This window comes from Podarcis tiliguerta, assembly GCF_965153285.1.
Source record: "Podarcis tiliguerta genome assembly, chromosome: 3".
NCBI lineage: Eukaryota > Metazoa > Chordata > Lepidosauria > Squamata > Lacertidae > Podarcis > Podarcis tiliguerta.
Window position 1 is genome coordinate 63,729,360 of NC_139536.1, and position 15,515 is coordinate 63,744,874.

Sequence of the window (15,515 nt, forward strand, 5' to 3'; positions counted from 1 at the left end):
CATCTGTACAGAGGCCTGGATGTGAGGCCTTCATGAATAATTACATCATCCTGCCTCCCCCACAATCATCTGCAGGGACGTCTTAACCATTGTCTCTAGTGGTGCACACTGCTGGGCTCCCAAGGCTGCTGAGCGGGCTCTTTTGCTGTGGGCTCTGTGTGAATTCAGGGCCAAGCGAGGCACTGAGGTGGCCGCCCAGCTCCTCCCTGTGCACCTGGGATTGGCGTTGGGCTGTCAAGGGGCCCGCTCAGGGGCTTCCGCCGTTGTTGGTGCCATGCTGAGAGAGGCTTTCTCCAGCTTCCTCAGGCTTCCAGCGAGGCTCCGAGTCCCTGCCCTGCCCCGAAAGGAGGAGGAGGAGGAGACGTAGGTGGCTGTGGGGGGGAGCCAAGGACTGCATCCCTCCCAGCCCCACATCCCCTTTTGCTGCCTCCTGGGCAGCTCCTCTTGCCTGGGCAGGAAACACAGCCGATCACAACCCCTGCTGCGCCGCACATGCCATCCCAATGGGTGCCATGTGCATGCCCCGCTCTGTGGGTGTCGCCAAGAGGCTTCCTCCGCTGCTGCGTCTGCCCCCCATGCGCCGCTTGGCAAGAGGGAGTTTTAATAGTTGGGTCACACGTGGTGCTGTGGGTTAAACCATAGAGCCTAGGACTTGCTGATCAGAAGGTTGGTGGTTCGAATCCCCACAATGGGGTGAGCTCCCGTTGCTCGGTCCCAGCTTCTGCCAACCTAGCAGTTCAAAAGCACTTCAAAGTGCAAGTAGATAAATAGGTACCATATTTTCGCCCTATAGGGTGCACCCGCCCATAGGACGCACTTATATTTTTTGGGGGGGGGGGGATAAAGAAAAATAAATCCTCACCCCGAGCTTCAAAGATGTATCCCGCTAGCTGTCCTGGCTTCGTTTTTAGCCTTGGGGCTGGGGGTCCGGGAGCGAAGGTGAAGTTGTGCAACCTCGCCATCGCTCCCAGAGCTTGCGGGGCTGGGGTCGGGGGAAGCCCGAGCGTCCCCTGAACCCAGAACGGGTCCGGGAGCGATGGCGAGGCTGTGCTCAACCTCGCCATCGCTCCCGGAGCTTGCAGGGGCCTCCGCAGGGCAGCGGAATGAAGGCTCGCTGCTGCCCTGCCAAGGCTTCGCGGGCTACCCCAGAGCTGCTCAGGAGCTTACCCCACCAGCCCCAACAAGCTCTGGGAGTATTCCCCACCTCCCGCAGAAGCCGCACGCTCTTTAAAGGGGCTGCGCGGCTTCTACTGGCTTTTCTAGGAGATGGGGGAATTCCCCCACCTCCCTGCAAAGCCCGCAGAAGCCGCGTGCTCTTTAAAGGGGCTGTGTGGCTTCTACTGGCTTTTCTAGCAGATGGGGGAATTCCCCCACCTCCCTGAAAAGCCAGCTGAAGCCGCACGCTCTTTAAAGGGGCTGTGCGGCTTCCATTGGGTTTTCTACCAAAAGCCCGCAGGCTGCTGTCCGCAAGCCTTGGGAGCCCGGCGGGAAGTCGCGCCGGGCTCCTAAGGCTTGCGGAGAGCTGCCCGAAGCCCGGGGTGCACCCCGCTGTGCTCCCCGGTTTCGGGCTGCAGGCTGCTGTCCACAAGACTTGGGAGCCTGGCGGGAACTCCCACCGGGCTCCCAAGGCTTGCGGATAGCTTCCTAAAGTCTGGAGAGCGAGAGGGGTCGATGCTTTGGCGGGAAGGTAAACGGTGTTTCCATGTGCTGCTCTGGTTCACCAGAAGCAGCTTAGTCATGCTGGCCACATGACCCAGAAGCTGTACGCCGGCTCCCTTGGGCAATAAAGCAAGATGAGCGCTGCAACCCCAGAGTCGTCCACGACTGGACCTAATGGTCAGGGTCCCTTTACCTTTACCTATGTGGTGGGGTATGATTTCTATTGAGTGCAGCTGATAAGGGTCCCCTGCTCTCCCCCCCCCCCACCATGAAATTTAAAGTGGGGGGAGCCGTTTCTATGATGTGGGCTGGATGAAGCATTGGTAGTTTGTGCGTCACCAGCCGTCTGTCTCCACCGTTCACCCCTTGCCTACCACTTTTATATTTGGTATTTCTGATCTTGCAATGCAGCCTTGCGATTTCATTTTGCAAAGGTCACCTTCCTGGGGCAGGTGATTATTAAAAGCAATATAAAGGTATAATTTCTGCAGCAATGATAATCCTATGTAAATGCACCTGAGAGTAAGCCCCATTGTATACAGAGTCAGATTTACTTCTGAGTAGTGCTACAGGAAGGCATAGGATATGGGAGGGGATGTCTGTCTCTCTTCTCTCACTGCTATCTCTCTCCCCCCCCCCCCACTTCCAGTTTTGTCTATTTATGCTAGTTGAAAGAAAGCTGGTGCAAAACATGCCAGTGTAAAGGAACAAAAAGGGGCATGTGGATGGTGGGAAGTGGGATTATTATTATTAATAATAATTGAATTTACATACCGCCCTATACCCCAAGGTCTCGGGGCGCTTCACTGAATAAAATCAAAATATAAAACCACAAAATACATAATCAAAATAAAAACAACAACTCTAATAACCCCCACTCCCAAAAGCCACATTTTAAAAGGGCATAGGATCATCACAACATTTAAAGTAAGACAAAGCCACTAGTTGGAAAGACCATGATCTCAGAAATGTTTGCAGGAATATTTATTGGCAACCAAATTGACTGGGTAAGTTTCTGATACAGTTAAGCTTCTTACTGGTTCTTTGCTTATGTTTCCTTTTTTTCTTTTCCCAAGCAGAGATAATGTATCAGCTCCCTAAAAAAAGGTCAACAACTCTGGGGTGTGTGCAGGAGGGATCTTTGCACCATGGCGCAGGATATGCTGATAATCTGTGTAGTACTTCAGAACTAGAGATAGATACCAGCCACTTTACCTGCCCACAGTTGAGATCCACTAGCATCTAAGCTCATGCATTGCACTGCTTACACAAACAGGCCACTTCAGTTAGTTACCACAGCTGCCATAATCATGTCTAACATTGATAAACACTTGCTAAGTCCTGTGAAAAGTGACATTTTCCAGTTGAAATAGGAGACCATGATAGAGATGGAGATTTTGTTCAGTCCATATTTTAAAGTGAACTGGACTCATTATTAGTTGAGTTTCCAATCTGCGTCGGATTTCTCACTTCTCCAATTTTTGCAGAAAAAATCTGTGCAAATTTTGTGCAAAAATCTGCACAAAAATGTGTATATTAAGGGAATGTACATGGAAAAGCATGGAGAAATGAATGTTTTAGGGGAAGAATGCATACAAAATACTGTAGTGTTTCATTTAAAAAAATAAGAATCCACAAATATGGGTTAGCAGAACAGACCTATAATTGAACACATAGGAAACTGACCTGGAATGGAAATAGGATGATCTTTCCATTGTTAGTAATCTTGTTCTTCTTATTGGCATCCTGTGAATATAATAAAAGAAGACTCTATGTCCATGTTCAAAGCACAGGCACTCCAGATGGTGCTATTCTGAGGTGCAGAATGATGAACTCTTTGGGTGACACCAGCTTCATGATAACAGGATTTTTTCTACACTCCCCAGGCATGCACTAATCAGCAGTGTTCCACCTTCTGTTATATCTTACTGCTTAATTAACAAATGCAGTGAGGAGAGCTGGCAGCCAGGGGCAGTGACAATGTGACAGTCGACATTGGCATGTTTTTGCACTTTATTTCAAAAATTGTTAATGTTACTCATTATAGCTTCACACAGAAGCGACCTACTTCTTCACCTACCTACGACTACAAATGTGAGCAGCATAAATCACATACTTAAACAGAAGTATGGACGTGAGCAACTGTATAGTCAATTCTATGACCAGTTGATTAAGCTCCCGTTTTAGGGAGAGAGGGCAGAAGAAGGCCAAATATTGGTTTTCATACTGAGTTCACTCAATGTCAGTAATGACCTGTCTTGTTATATGGTTCTGCAGAGCTGGTGGTTTTAGGGCAGGGGTTGGCAAGGCTTACTGGGCATGGGCCGGATCACTCCCGTGGAGATCCTCTGTGGGCCGGGCCGGCTCAGTGCGATGTTGGAAATCACGCCTGCGCATGTCCGCAGCACCAGAAACCGCTACTGCACATGCCTAGACGCCGAAAATATGATTTTCAGCATCTGGGCATGCACAGAAGCGATTTCCGGCACTGCAGACATGTGCAGACATGATTTCCGGCGACTGGGCATGCGCAGAAGCGATTTTTGGAGCCATGGAAGAGAGTCTCTGCGCTGCACTGGTTTAGTGCAGCAGGCAGGGAATCGCTGAGCAGGCAGCTTGGTTCAGGGGTGGCTCATGGGCCAGTTAAGTGACCCACATGGGCCACTTCTGGCCCATGGGCCTTAGGTTGCCAACCTCTGTTTTAGAGGCTATGCTGAGCTACCCGAGAGAGGGGCAAATGTTTTGCTAAAATTGAGAAAGAAAAAGATGTGAATATAGACAGCATTGGAGCAGTTATATATTATACCGTTTTCAGTACTGTAATTTTTTTTAGAATGAATATACTGTTTAATTTCTGATCAGGGCACATCCCATAACTTTCTGCTGAAATCCTGTAATTTTTCACCCCACAAATATTTTATTTATTTGCTTTTCATCCCACTTTTGTTGCACTATAGAACATGAGTGCCCCTCGAAATGGCAATAATGCATTAATATTGAGAGAGCATCTCAGAACAACTAGTGGAGTAGATTGATGTGTGGGCAGTCTGGCATAAGTGTATCACTAATGCACCATGATTGCTTCAATGATATTTTGCAGAACACACACACAAACCAATCTGGGTAGGGAGGGCCCTTCGCCAAAGTTCCGATTTTGCTCGCGATGACAAATGAATATACAGCTGCCCCTCACAATGTGGAACTAGAGTTAAGGTGTAGCATCTGCTCAGCTTTCTGTGAAACAAATGCTAAAACTGATTTTTCCAGTTTGTGGCAGCCTTACTCCAGGTTCCCCACCACCACCCAAAGGTCACTTAAATCATATTTTGAATCACAGCAAGTGAGGGAAACAGAATGACTTTTTCTACTGTGCTTGTTGTTTTTGTGAATACAGTGATACCTTGGGTTACAAACACCTCGGGTTACATACACTTTGGGTTACAGTCTCTGCTAACCCGAAGTAGTACCTCGCGTTAAGAACTTTGCTTCAGGATGAGAACAGAAATCGTGCTCCGGCGGTGCAGCGACAGGCGGGAGGCCCCATTAGCGAAAGCGCCCCTCAGGTTAAGAACGGTTTCAGGTTAAGAACAGACCTCTGGTTACAAATTAAGTTCGTAACCAGAGGTACCACTATAATGTAAACTGTACTGTGCAAACTCCCCAGTTACACCAGACTGTGTACAGGAAGGATTGGACTCTTAGTTTGTGCTAGAGTCGCCCACTTATGAACTGCACCTCTAGCTATGCCTTTAAAAGCAATTTGATCTGCAGGAATTAGCAGGTAGCGACGTTAACCTTCATGCTGTCAAAAGCTTTGCTTGCTAATTGCTACAGATCAGGAGCCTGTTGAAGGCACAGCTACAGGGCTGGTTTGAAAGTTGTCTTGTGCTGCTAGCACCTTCCCCCTGCACATCTCCCCAAACAGCTGGTTAGTTCTCAATCTATCTTGAATAAGGATGCTTGCCACCCCAAAGACCTTTGTCTGGAAGTATTCTTTTTCTAATTAATTCTCATGTATTCCACTCACAAATATACATGATTCAGTAAAGTGGCCTTAGTTTATTAGATAGCACATTTCTAAAGAACATCTTTTTCTCTGTTTACAAAGCAGATTGTGTGATAGGTGTTTAATTTTAAAAAAAAAAAATGAAAGGGGGAAAATCAACAGTGCAAAATGACATTATATTTACGTGGTCTGTCTTCTCTGTTCTTTATTCGCTCCGTGTTTTGTTCGTTCGTTTGTTTTCCTACAAATATGATTTCTCAGTCACTGGAAGGTTTGAAATGCTGATTTAAGTTACACAGAGTTACAAAAAGAAGAAGAAGGATAGAACAGCACACCTTGTATAATCATGGTTTAGACCAGAAACTATTGTGCTGTCCTGCGGATAGGAGCGCTGTATAGCTAAGCGCTATTGCTTGTTCTTCAGAAAAAGAGTCTCTGGTGTGTTTAATGTGGCTTCTGCCTCCTCTACTTTACCCCCTTGGCTTTCAGAGCCCTGAAACTGTTCAGCTGGGAGTTTCTCACATGAGTCTGGGATGAAAACCAGGGAACCACCAGGTAGCTGAGTTCTGATAAGAATGTGCAGCCTCAAAGCTTAGATTCCCAACACTTCTTAACAGATTTCCTCTTTCTCCGGACTCTTATGTAGCATATATAATTATGCACAAAGGGATACTGTATATTTTACTTAGATATCTCTTGCTTCATAAACATTGGATTGAAAAAATATTTTACAAAGGAAAAAGACTTTCCCCCCCGCAGATGTCATTCAATATATTGCTATACCTTATACCATATTGATAATTATATACAAAACTTTTAAATTGCCTCTTAGAGATGCATGGAAGCATATAATATAACAGTTTGAAAGTATCCCATTTAAAGGGTTTTTCTTTTACTTAAAAAGAATCTTGGCTCATGTCAGTCTCTTGAATAAACTATGACTGCATGAAGAATATAATAGGAATTATTTGGAATGTCATTTAAGATTTAAGAATAACTGGAAATATTGTCCATTTGTGGCTTAATTGGGGAGCACCAGCCTCAGAGAACTGGTGGAAATAGCAGCAGCAAAAGTCTTAAACAGTGGTGTAAAGGCGATTTAGTGTACAGTGCTGGTGGCTACTGGTTTCTGCTGTTTATCCTGTGCTCTTCTTTTCTTCAACTGTGTTTTACTTTTGTTGTCCCGTTCTCGGTTTTGTCTTCTAGATTCTCGACCACTGTTTTCCTGCCTGTTTTCCTTGCTTTCTTCTGTCTTTTGGTTTTTTCTTCTTTCCTCTCTGCTTCTTCTTCCTACAGCAAAAAGCAACAAGACTGTTCCTTAAAACGTATATTCACTGTTCTTCAGAGGTTGTTGTTATTCCCTCCCCCACCCTTTAACTCTGCATTTCTACAAATGTGAACAGTAACTGGAAGCACACACCACTTCAAACTCTTGTCTTAATCATGACACGTTACTCCAATACAGAAAATGCACCCATTTCTTTTTTTAAGTATTTCACACTTCATGGACATTTTGGTGATCATTCTTGTAAAAAATTCGTTCTAGGATTGCTCCAGTTGTTCTCCAATAGGAGTTATTCTATAGCCTGCAGCCGCCATATCAGTAAAAATAAATTAGACATAACAAATGGCAATGTGCTAGAATTCAATATAAGTTTTGCTGCATACATTTTAACCATTAGTGATGTCCTATAGCAATATATTTCCCATAAAGTATTTGTATATATTCTGCTAGGAGGAAATATAAATCAGCTGGTGGCAACTGGATTTCAAAAGTGTGTGCCCATTTGTAGGTTTGAGACACCTGCATCTACAAATATCTGGGGAAAGAAATATGTAAATGAAACTAAGTTGGATTTCAGTATTGGAAGTATTATTTGTAATGCAACAATTAATGTGGATAACGAACAATTCCTGTAGTTCTGAATGTCACAAATTGTATTGGTTTAGGTGAAGTAGCAATAAAAATCCACTAAGGGGCACCATTGAGCTTTCTGAACCCATCTTTTGCAGTCTGTCCAGAGAGAATAGGATTCTTTCCAACGTGAAAAGAAAAAAACTCATCCTCTTGTGCAGAAGTCTGGGGTTAAAACAGGAAGGAGAGTGAAGAGCACTATTATCCTGGGTGTATACATTATATATGTTCTTTTTCTTTCAACCACACTGGTGCTCTGTGAATCAATCTGGTTTACCACACTGAGAGGATACAGGAAGATATCACTCACACAGTCAGCTGTGGTATTCAGCTGCAGAAATGTCAATATAAAACAACTAACAGTGCAACCCTGTATTTGACTTTTCAGAAGTAGGTCCCATTGACTTCAATGGGAATTACTCCCAGTCCAATGTGCTGTGGTATTACTGCTTAACCCACAGAAAGAAACAAGAGTGGGAATTGTAATCAAAAACAGTGAACCGGAGATGCAGATTCTTATTAACAATTGCAAGAATGTGCTGAATGTTTGTATAAATGAAGTCTACTCTTTCACCTGCTGAACCTTGCACACTGAATTATGCATGGAATGCAAAGGCGGTAGGGGAAGGTGTATAATTTAAAGCTCCCTGAGCGTGTCCCACCTGGAATTACTAGCCTGCAAGTCCACCATGGTAGGAGGACAATGACAATAGTGCAAGGCTATGTGGGGAAAGCTTCGTTAAGGTGCACCCAGCTAGCAGTGCTTTTGTTGCCTCTTTCCATAAATCAATTCAATATGGCTTAAAAAGGAAAGCATACAGATATATAACTCCAATTAACAATCCCCGATTGGGAAAATGCTCTGGAAGAGCCAGTGTCTCCAAAACCACTGATGCAATTCTTGTTTACTCCTGGGTCAACTTCAAGTCACCTATAGTCCATTAATGCAACGTTACGTAAATTCCTAGCTCCTTTCTCATTTCCAAGAAGCATGACCAATTTTTTGGAGAAGGGCCAACTTTCAAATACACTCAGACTGAACTCCACAGATGTCTGCCAAAAACATAATTTTAAGGACCCCTTCTCCCAAGGCTCCCATCCAGCACGAAAGTGATTGCATTTTCATTTGCCAGCCTTTTTTTAATTCATTCAAGGAACAGCACGATTCCCCAGCATTTCAGGTACTCAATGACTTGTGCCATTTCTAAAGAAAGAGAGTAAATGCCAAGCCTGCTCCCCAACCTCCCAGAAGCTTTACCCTGGTTGCAGGCTGGGATGAAATTATCTACTAGCACAGTCCCGCTGGCACGGGAAGCAGAATGAAGAGCTCTATGGATGCTGGCATTAGAACATGTGGCTTCCAAGTTATTATTACTAATGACATTTTTAGGTTAGGCTGAGCAAGTGAGAGTCTGGCCCAAGGTCACCCAGGCGAGTTTCATGGCCAAATGGGGATTTGAACTCAGGCCTCCCTTGGTCCTAGTCCAAGCACTACATCATGCTGTCTGTCAGCAGCCACACACTTGCACTCTTCCCTTGGGCTCAAGCACACAGCCGTATCATTTAAAGAGAGAGGTTTGAGCAGCAACAGGCTATCCCGTTGGTCCACCTTATGGCAAATCATCCTTGCAGCCAGATTATTTGCACAAAGACAATTTATGAAGCAAACATGGCCTCTTAGTCGTTCTGTTTTTATCCACTACAGTCTTAGGCCAATGAGCTGCAGCCTGTAAGGTCAAAAGGGGTATGGAAGAGGAGAAAGGAGTGGAGAAGGGTGCTCTGTCAATTTTCTGCATTTAAGGCCTTATGCTAGTACAGTCATACCTCGGGTTAAATATGCTTCGAGTTGAGCACGTTCAGGTTCCGCTCCTCGGCAACCCGGAAGTAATGGAGCGCATTACTTCCAGGTTTCGCCGCTTGCGCATGCGCAGACGCTCAACATGACGTCATGCGCAGACGCACCGAAAAGTGACGCGTGTGTGCGCAGACGCGCCGTCGCTAGTTACGTTTACCTCTAGATGCGAACGGGGCTCTTGAACGGATCCTGTTCGTATCTAGAGGTACCACTGTATACTCCTTCCACAATAAATTTATACAAATATAAATAAAATAAAAGAAGATCAGAAATAATAAAGCAAATTTGATTTGAATAACTGCTTATGCTACAATGCAGATAAGGAGAAAGAATGCAGATTTATTCATATTATTTTTTAAAAGGGCAGATAAACTTAATATTTACTTTTTAAAAAGATATTTCCTGGCCTTTTTGTGAAAAATTTTGAATGACAGCATGAAAATTACTTGCTTTGGCAATGTTTGATTCAATACTTAGCCTGGCCAAATCCACAAGATGTTCCTAAGACACTGTGGACCTTAAATAATTTTTAATTAGCTGAAGTTTGCTACATTACCTCCCTCCAGAAGCTACTGTTGCTTACTATTGTTAATAGTATTCTTAAGCTAACACAAACATTTGAAAATCTGTACTTTGTAGTCTGTTAACAAGTTCAACAGATCTAATGGCTTTAACTGTGCATTTACAAAATTTGCTTTATATACTGAGGGTAAATGTTGCATTTCCTTTCCAAAATCTTCACCATTAAGGTCAGCAGGATATTGTTCTGCTAAGATAAGGCTTTTCTCCCCACATCACTTTTGCACATGGTGAAATATTTCTATAAGAAATCAAAATTTTCTGCCAAGTGCCTAAAAGCATTGAAGCGGACAGTTAATCCTGCTCCCAAAATGTAAAACACACACTTTCTGAAGTAGGCCTCTTCTGGAATATCATCTATGCCATTCATTTCTTCCACGTTAGCAGTGCTGTCATTATGCAGCCTTGCCCTCTTGAGCCTGACTCCATCACATCTATGGGAGAGTTTTATTTCTGTATTTAAGTTTGATGCAACCAGTTTGGCTTCATTCCACAGGCATTTCCAGTTGTTTTGAAGTTTTGTCAGCTCTGTGAAGAGTGTTTCTGTGTTTGCTCCTTCAATATCCAGTGTGGCATCTCTTATCTTGGATGACTTTGTTGCATATATTAATGCCAGCTAATATTTTGTACCACATGACTGGCAGTAACACACAAGCAAAAGATGTCACATATTAAATCTCCTTGGAATTCATTTCTCGTTTGGGCTGTCAAATTTAGTCCTAGGAAGTCTTCCAGTGCTAATTTAATGCTAGGCAAGGGAGCTGCAAATGACTTTACACATTCAACATGATCTGACCATCTTCTTTCAGACGTACCATGAAGAAAACAACCAACAAAGTTTTGTAGTAATTCCCACCACTTAGGACAGGAACTGAACAGGTGGTATACAGTTTGAATTGTTCTGAAAAAGGTTATGGCTACAGGTATGCATTCAGCAGCAACATTTCCACATAAGGTGAGTGTTATTGGTCTTCCAGCACTCTAACCTCTCCCATTAGATTCACTTGAGGTCACGGCTATTGCTCTTTTCTTTTTTCTTTTTCTTTTTGAGATTTTAGTTCAGCTAGTGGAGGCATTTGAGCAAACCAGAAACACAGATCTGATGCTGTATTATGTCAGAACTGCATGTTTAGTCTGCCCTTCGAGAAATAATCAGGAAAAGTTATACATGATAAGAGACAGATGCTTCTATCCTGGCAGATAATCTGAACTCATTCTAGAACAATATTACAATGGGAGAGAGCACCCAAAGGAATAATTTGATTTCATGTTAAAAGGATTTGCAATCCAACCACTTTGTAATGAACAATGATACTGCTTCTTTTTGAACTCGCACTTAAAAATAACTGAAATAAGCCAATGTGTAAATACATTGTGCACTATTTGAAATTTTTGCAACACTTTTCTTATGCCATTGGCCATCTATTTCCTTAGTTCCCAAAATCAGGGCTAGATGATTGTAAAGTCCAATGACTTTGCTTCAAGAGAGAATCAATCCATGCACCATTTGCCATTTGTCCTGTTGCGTTCTCCTCTCCGCTACTTAACACATAACGTGGAATACCATATATCACAGAGAACAGAAGGAAATGGACTGCAACATAGCAAGAGACCTGTAGAACAGATGGTTCCATCCAACTCAGGCCAAACCATATGCTACAAGGAAGAGGGGGCGGAGAGAGTTAAATATTTTCTAAACTACTTCCTGATACCAAATATGGGAGCAAAACCAGCGTAGGGAACCGAATGCACCCTTTCAGATCAGGTTTGAATAGCATTAGCCCACATAAGCACTGACAGCCATACCATATGTTTAAAGCACATCTTCCCCCGAAGAATCCTGAGAACTGTCGTTCATGAAGGGCGACAGAAATTTCAGTTCTGTTAGGGGTAAACTACAGCTCCCAGAATTCCTTGTGGGGGGAGGCTATGGGCTTTAAATGTATGGTGATATGTGGAAAGAGTAATTTCTGAAAGTTTCCAATTCTCTGCCCAGGAGCATTTATTGACTCAATTTCATACTGTATTACCTGCCAACAGAATGTCACTATGAGATGAATGAAACAATAAAGCTGAAAAATAAATGAATGCTCCCCCTTCCTGTAGTGGTGCACCCCTTTCTGGCTTTGACCCCATGCTGTTCATGCACTGGGGGAAGGATGGAAGTCTGCTGAAGATGTGCAAGCTGTCTTCATGCACTGTAGCCCTGAATAGTCAGGGTTCCAACCCATAGGGGCAGCCTGCTTGCACTTGACAGGTCAGAAGAAGCCAGGTGACACCAGGAATGGGCCTAAAAGGTGCAACCCTGCAGCCCCTTTATCCTGCGAAGGGGGCTGTAATCAAATCAAATCAAATTGCAGAACTCCAAGCAATTGCCACACTTCCTTGAGTCCATGAGCACTTGCAGATCTGGGCATCTCTGATGTAGAGAAGAGGGTTTTTTTCTGTTTGAATGGGCTCTGAATCTCTTGAACCATCACTACCCTTTAGGTGTATATAAACTGTAGGTCTTATTTAGTGAAACTGCTTTGAAGCGATTGGTTGCTACGGCTGACACCAAAAATGCTAGCAGAGAGAATCACTGGGGACATTAATGGGATTTGTTGCAGGACTCGATATAGTGGAATTAATTCACATTATTATTCAGTTTGTGTTTAGGCTTCAAAAGGTAGTAGACCACCAAATGCTGCCGTGTAGTGATGGAATGAGACAGCATATGCTGAACTGAATACAAAGCATAGGTGGCAGGAATATTTAGATGTTCAGTTTTTGAAATAAAAGGGCAGCCAGGTACCATGGTTAAGGTAAGATGTGGTGTAACCTACATAGATTTGTTCTGGTTACCAGAGAAAAAGTCAGTATACTTTTTTGGCATTCCTCAAACATAATGAGTTTGATCCTATGTATTGAAGTGGAGTTTCCACCTTAGCTCCTGGAGTGAAAGCAGAACTGAAAAAGGGAATAGGTTGCATCCTTTCTGAGCTAAAATCTTGTGCAGAGAAGCAGCCATCACTATGGCCCTCTATTCCACAGTTGTCTGTAATATGTGAAGTGGCATTTAACTATTTATGCTTCATCAATTTTCTCACTAGCTGCTGTTCATTTGTTCCATTCATAAACCTGGCAACTGCAGGAATCTCCTGTACAGTACAGTGGTACCTGGGGTTACATATGCTTCAGGTTACATACACTTCAGATTACACACTCCGCTAACCCAGAAAGGTTAAGAACTTTGCTTCAGGATGAGAACAGAAATCGTGCGGCAGCAGCAGGAGGCCCCATTAGCTAAAGTGGTGCTTCAGGTTAAGAACAGTTTCAGGTTAAGAACGGACCTCCGGAATGAATTAAGTTCTTAACCTGAGGTACCACTGTATACCCCCTTTCTACTGCTCCTTAAACTGAAGTTGGTTTTAAACATGAGCAAAACCATGTAAGTAAGATCCATGTTCTATATTGATTTCACCCTGCACTGTGCCAGCAGCCCCTTAGGAATAAAAATCATGATACTGTGAATTAGGGTTGTTTCCTCTGGTGGGAATATAAATGCAAACTACAAACTTCTACATGTAGGTTCTATCCAGTTTCACTTTTGCAAGAATGTAGCAAGTTTATTCTTTTCCAAATCCCCCAAAAGAATGAGCAGTGAATTTATGGTTGTTTGTAGTGCCATAGCTTTTACAGAAACTGAAATTAGCAGCCAACTGTTTATAAAGAGACAGGGAAAATGTGAAGGATTAATGCTCTGATTCATTCATGTGGAGACAGAGGCTGCATCTTCATTTTATTCAATAGATGCCACTGTGGGGTTTTTAACAATATGTTTACCAGTTTGTTATCCAGTTGTGCTCTTACAAGAGCCCCAAAACATCACAACGACTCTCTAACATTTTCGTATTTTAATAGTGCATTTGATCCCCAAGTCATATTATGGGCTGGGAAGTTCATCACTTGGTGATTAGCTATTTAGGACAGCTTTGTTGTTATTTTTTAAAGCACTTATTCACAAAGCATAAACTATGCGATTCCTTGGCACAATATGTAATGCTGCCAACCAACTTAGATGGTTTTGAAGGAGGGTTAAAAATGCATAGGATGATAGGGCTGTCGTTGGATATTAATCATTACAGCTATAGGGTGTCTGGAGCAGAAGAAGCAGTGTGTCTCTGAATCCCAGTTGCTGGGTTACTAGGGTGGGAGAGGGTTAGGTACCCTTACTCTTCTGAGGGACAGACCCCCCTGGAAGAATGCCTTCCATGAGATCTCTGGATCACACAGTTGCCAGTTTCAGATGTAACCGCTGTGGTGTTATGCAAGCAGAAATCACACCACAATGTATGACTGGACTTTATATAGCCTTTTTGAAGAAGAAGAAGAAGAAGAAGAAGAAGAAGAAGAAGAAGAAGAAGAAGAAGAACAAGAAGAAGATTCACAAAGGATAAAATGATCAATGGCTATTAGCTATGGTAGCTAAAGTGAAATCTCTGTGTTCACAGGAAGTATGCCCTAGATTACAAATGTTAGGGACAAGCAACACCTTTATTAAGTCCTACTAGTAAGCTTCCTACACAGCCTGGCTAGCCATTGCTGGAGACAGAATGCCAGACTAGCATTGTGACTTGACCTAACGAGACAATTATTTTGTTCTTTCCACTAGTACCATTTAGTCAAGAACCTGAATTGGTTCTTCTCACACTAATGCCCGGGGTGGGTGGGGGGGAATCACAGCTCCCACATGAAAACAACCATTCCACAAATGCATCTGAAAATGTATCTGAAAATGCTTTATTTTGGGTGGCAGAGGGGACAGGACATTGGTGGTTGAGGATTTGGATGTAAAAACTAGTGTGTGGTGTGTTTTTTAAGCCACTACTTGGGCCAATTAGTCACACAGGCAATATGACAACCCCCCCCCCCGTATGATTTATTTGCGTGTCTGATAATATTGGCCTTTGATCGTAATAAATAATTCATTCACAACCCCCTGATGGTTTGTGGTCTTGAGGGTTAATTTGATGAAAAGAGGACTCAACTGCAGTTGGACTGATCTTTGGCAACTCTTTGGTTGAAGATGCTGAGAGGCAGGGTAGGAGAATCCAAAGGTTCAGGCAAAGAGGGATTCATTGGTATGATCACTGCAGATTGACCGGCATGCCAGTCTGTTCTTGAGACTGGAACATTTTATCAGAACTGGAACCAAGTTCAGTTGAAGGGTAGTTAATAAGGGATTGATTGAACCAGAGCTTTGTAGTGCAGTGGTTAGAGTATTAGACTAGGGAACCCCAGTTCAAAACCCTACTCAGCAATGAAGCGCAATGGGTAATAATGGACTATTCACTGTATTTTAGCATGACCTACCTTAGAGGGTTGCTATAAAGGTAAAATTGGGTGGCCGTGGTGAGAGGACAGTGTCCACCATCTTGAGTTTCTTGAAGGAAGGCAGGATACAAATGTAATCAACAAATGTAATAAATCAATCAATCAGGCATTGGACTGAAAAGCCA

The 15,515-nt window shown here is 43.4% G+C and overlaps 1 protein-coding gene across 1 annotated transcript in view; it reads right to left on the reverse strand.

Annotated features, from left to right (window-relative positions):
* Positions 1 to 5,698: 5,698 nt before the first annotated feature.
* The window catches only part of RSPO3 (R-spondin 3), a 53,052-nt gene continuing 43,235 nt past the window's right edge, over positions 5,699 to 15,515 (reverse strand). Inside the window, exon 5 of the mRNA XM_083435123.1 lies at positions 5,699 to 6,955. Coding sequence (XP_083291249.1) covers positions 6,765 to 6,955 — 191 coding nt within the window. The 3' untranslated portion in view covers positions 5,699 to 6,764. The remainder of the gene's footprint in view (positions 6,956 to 15,515) is intronic.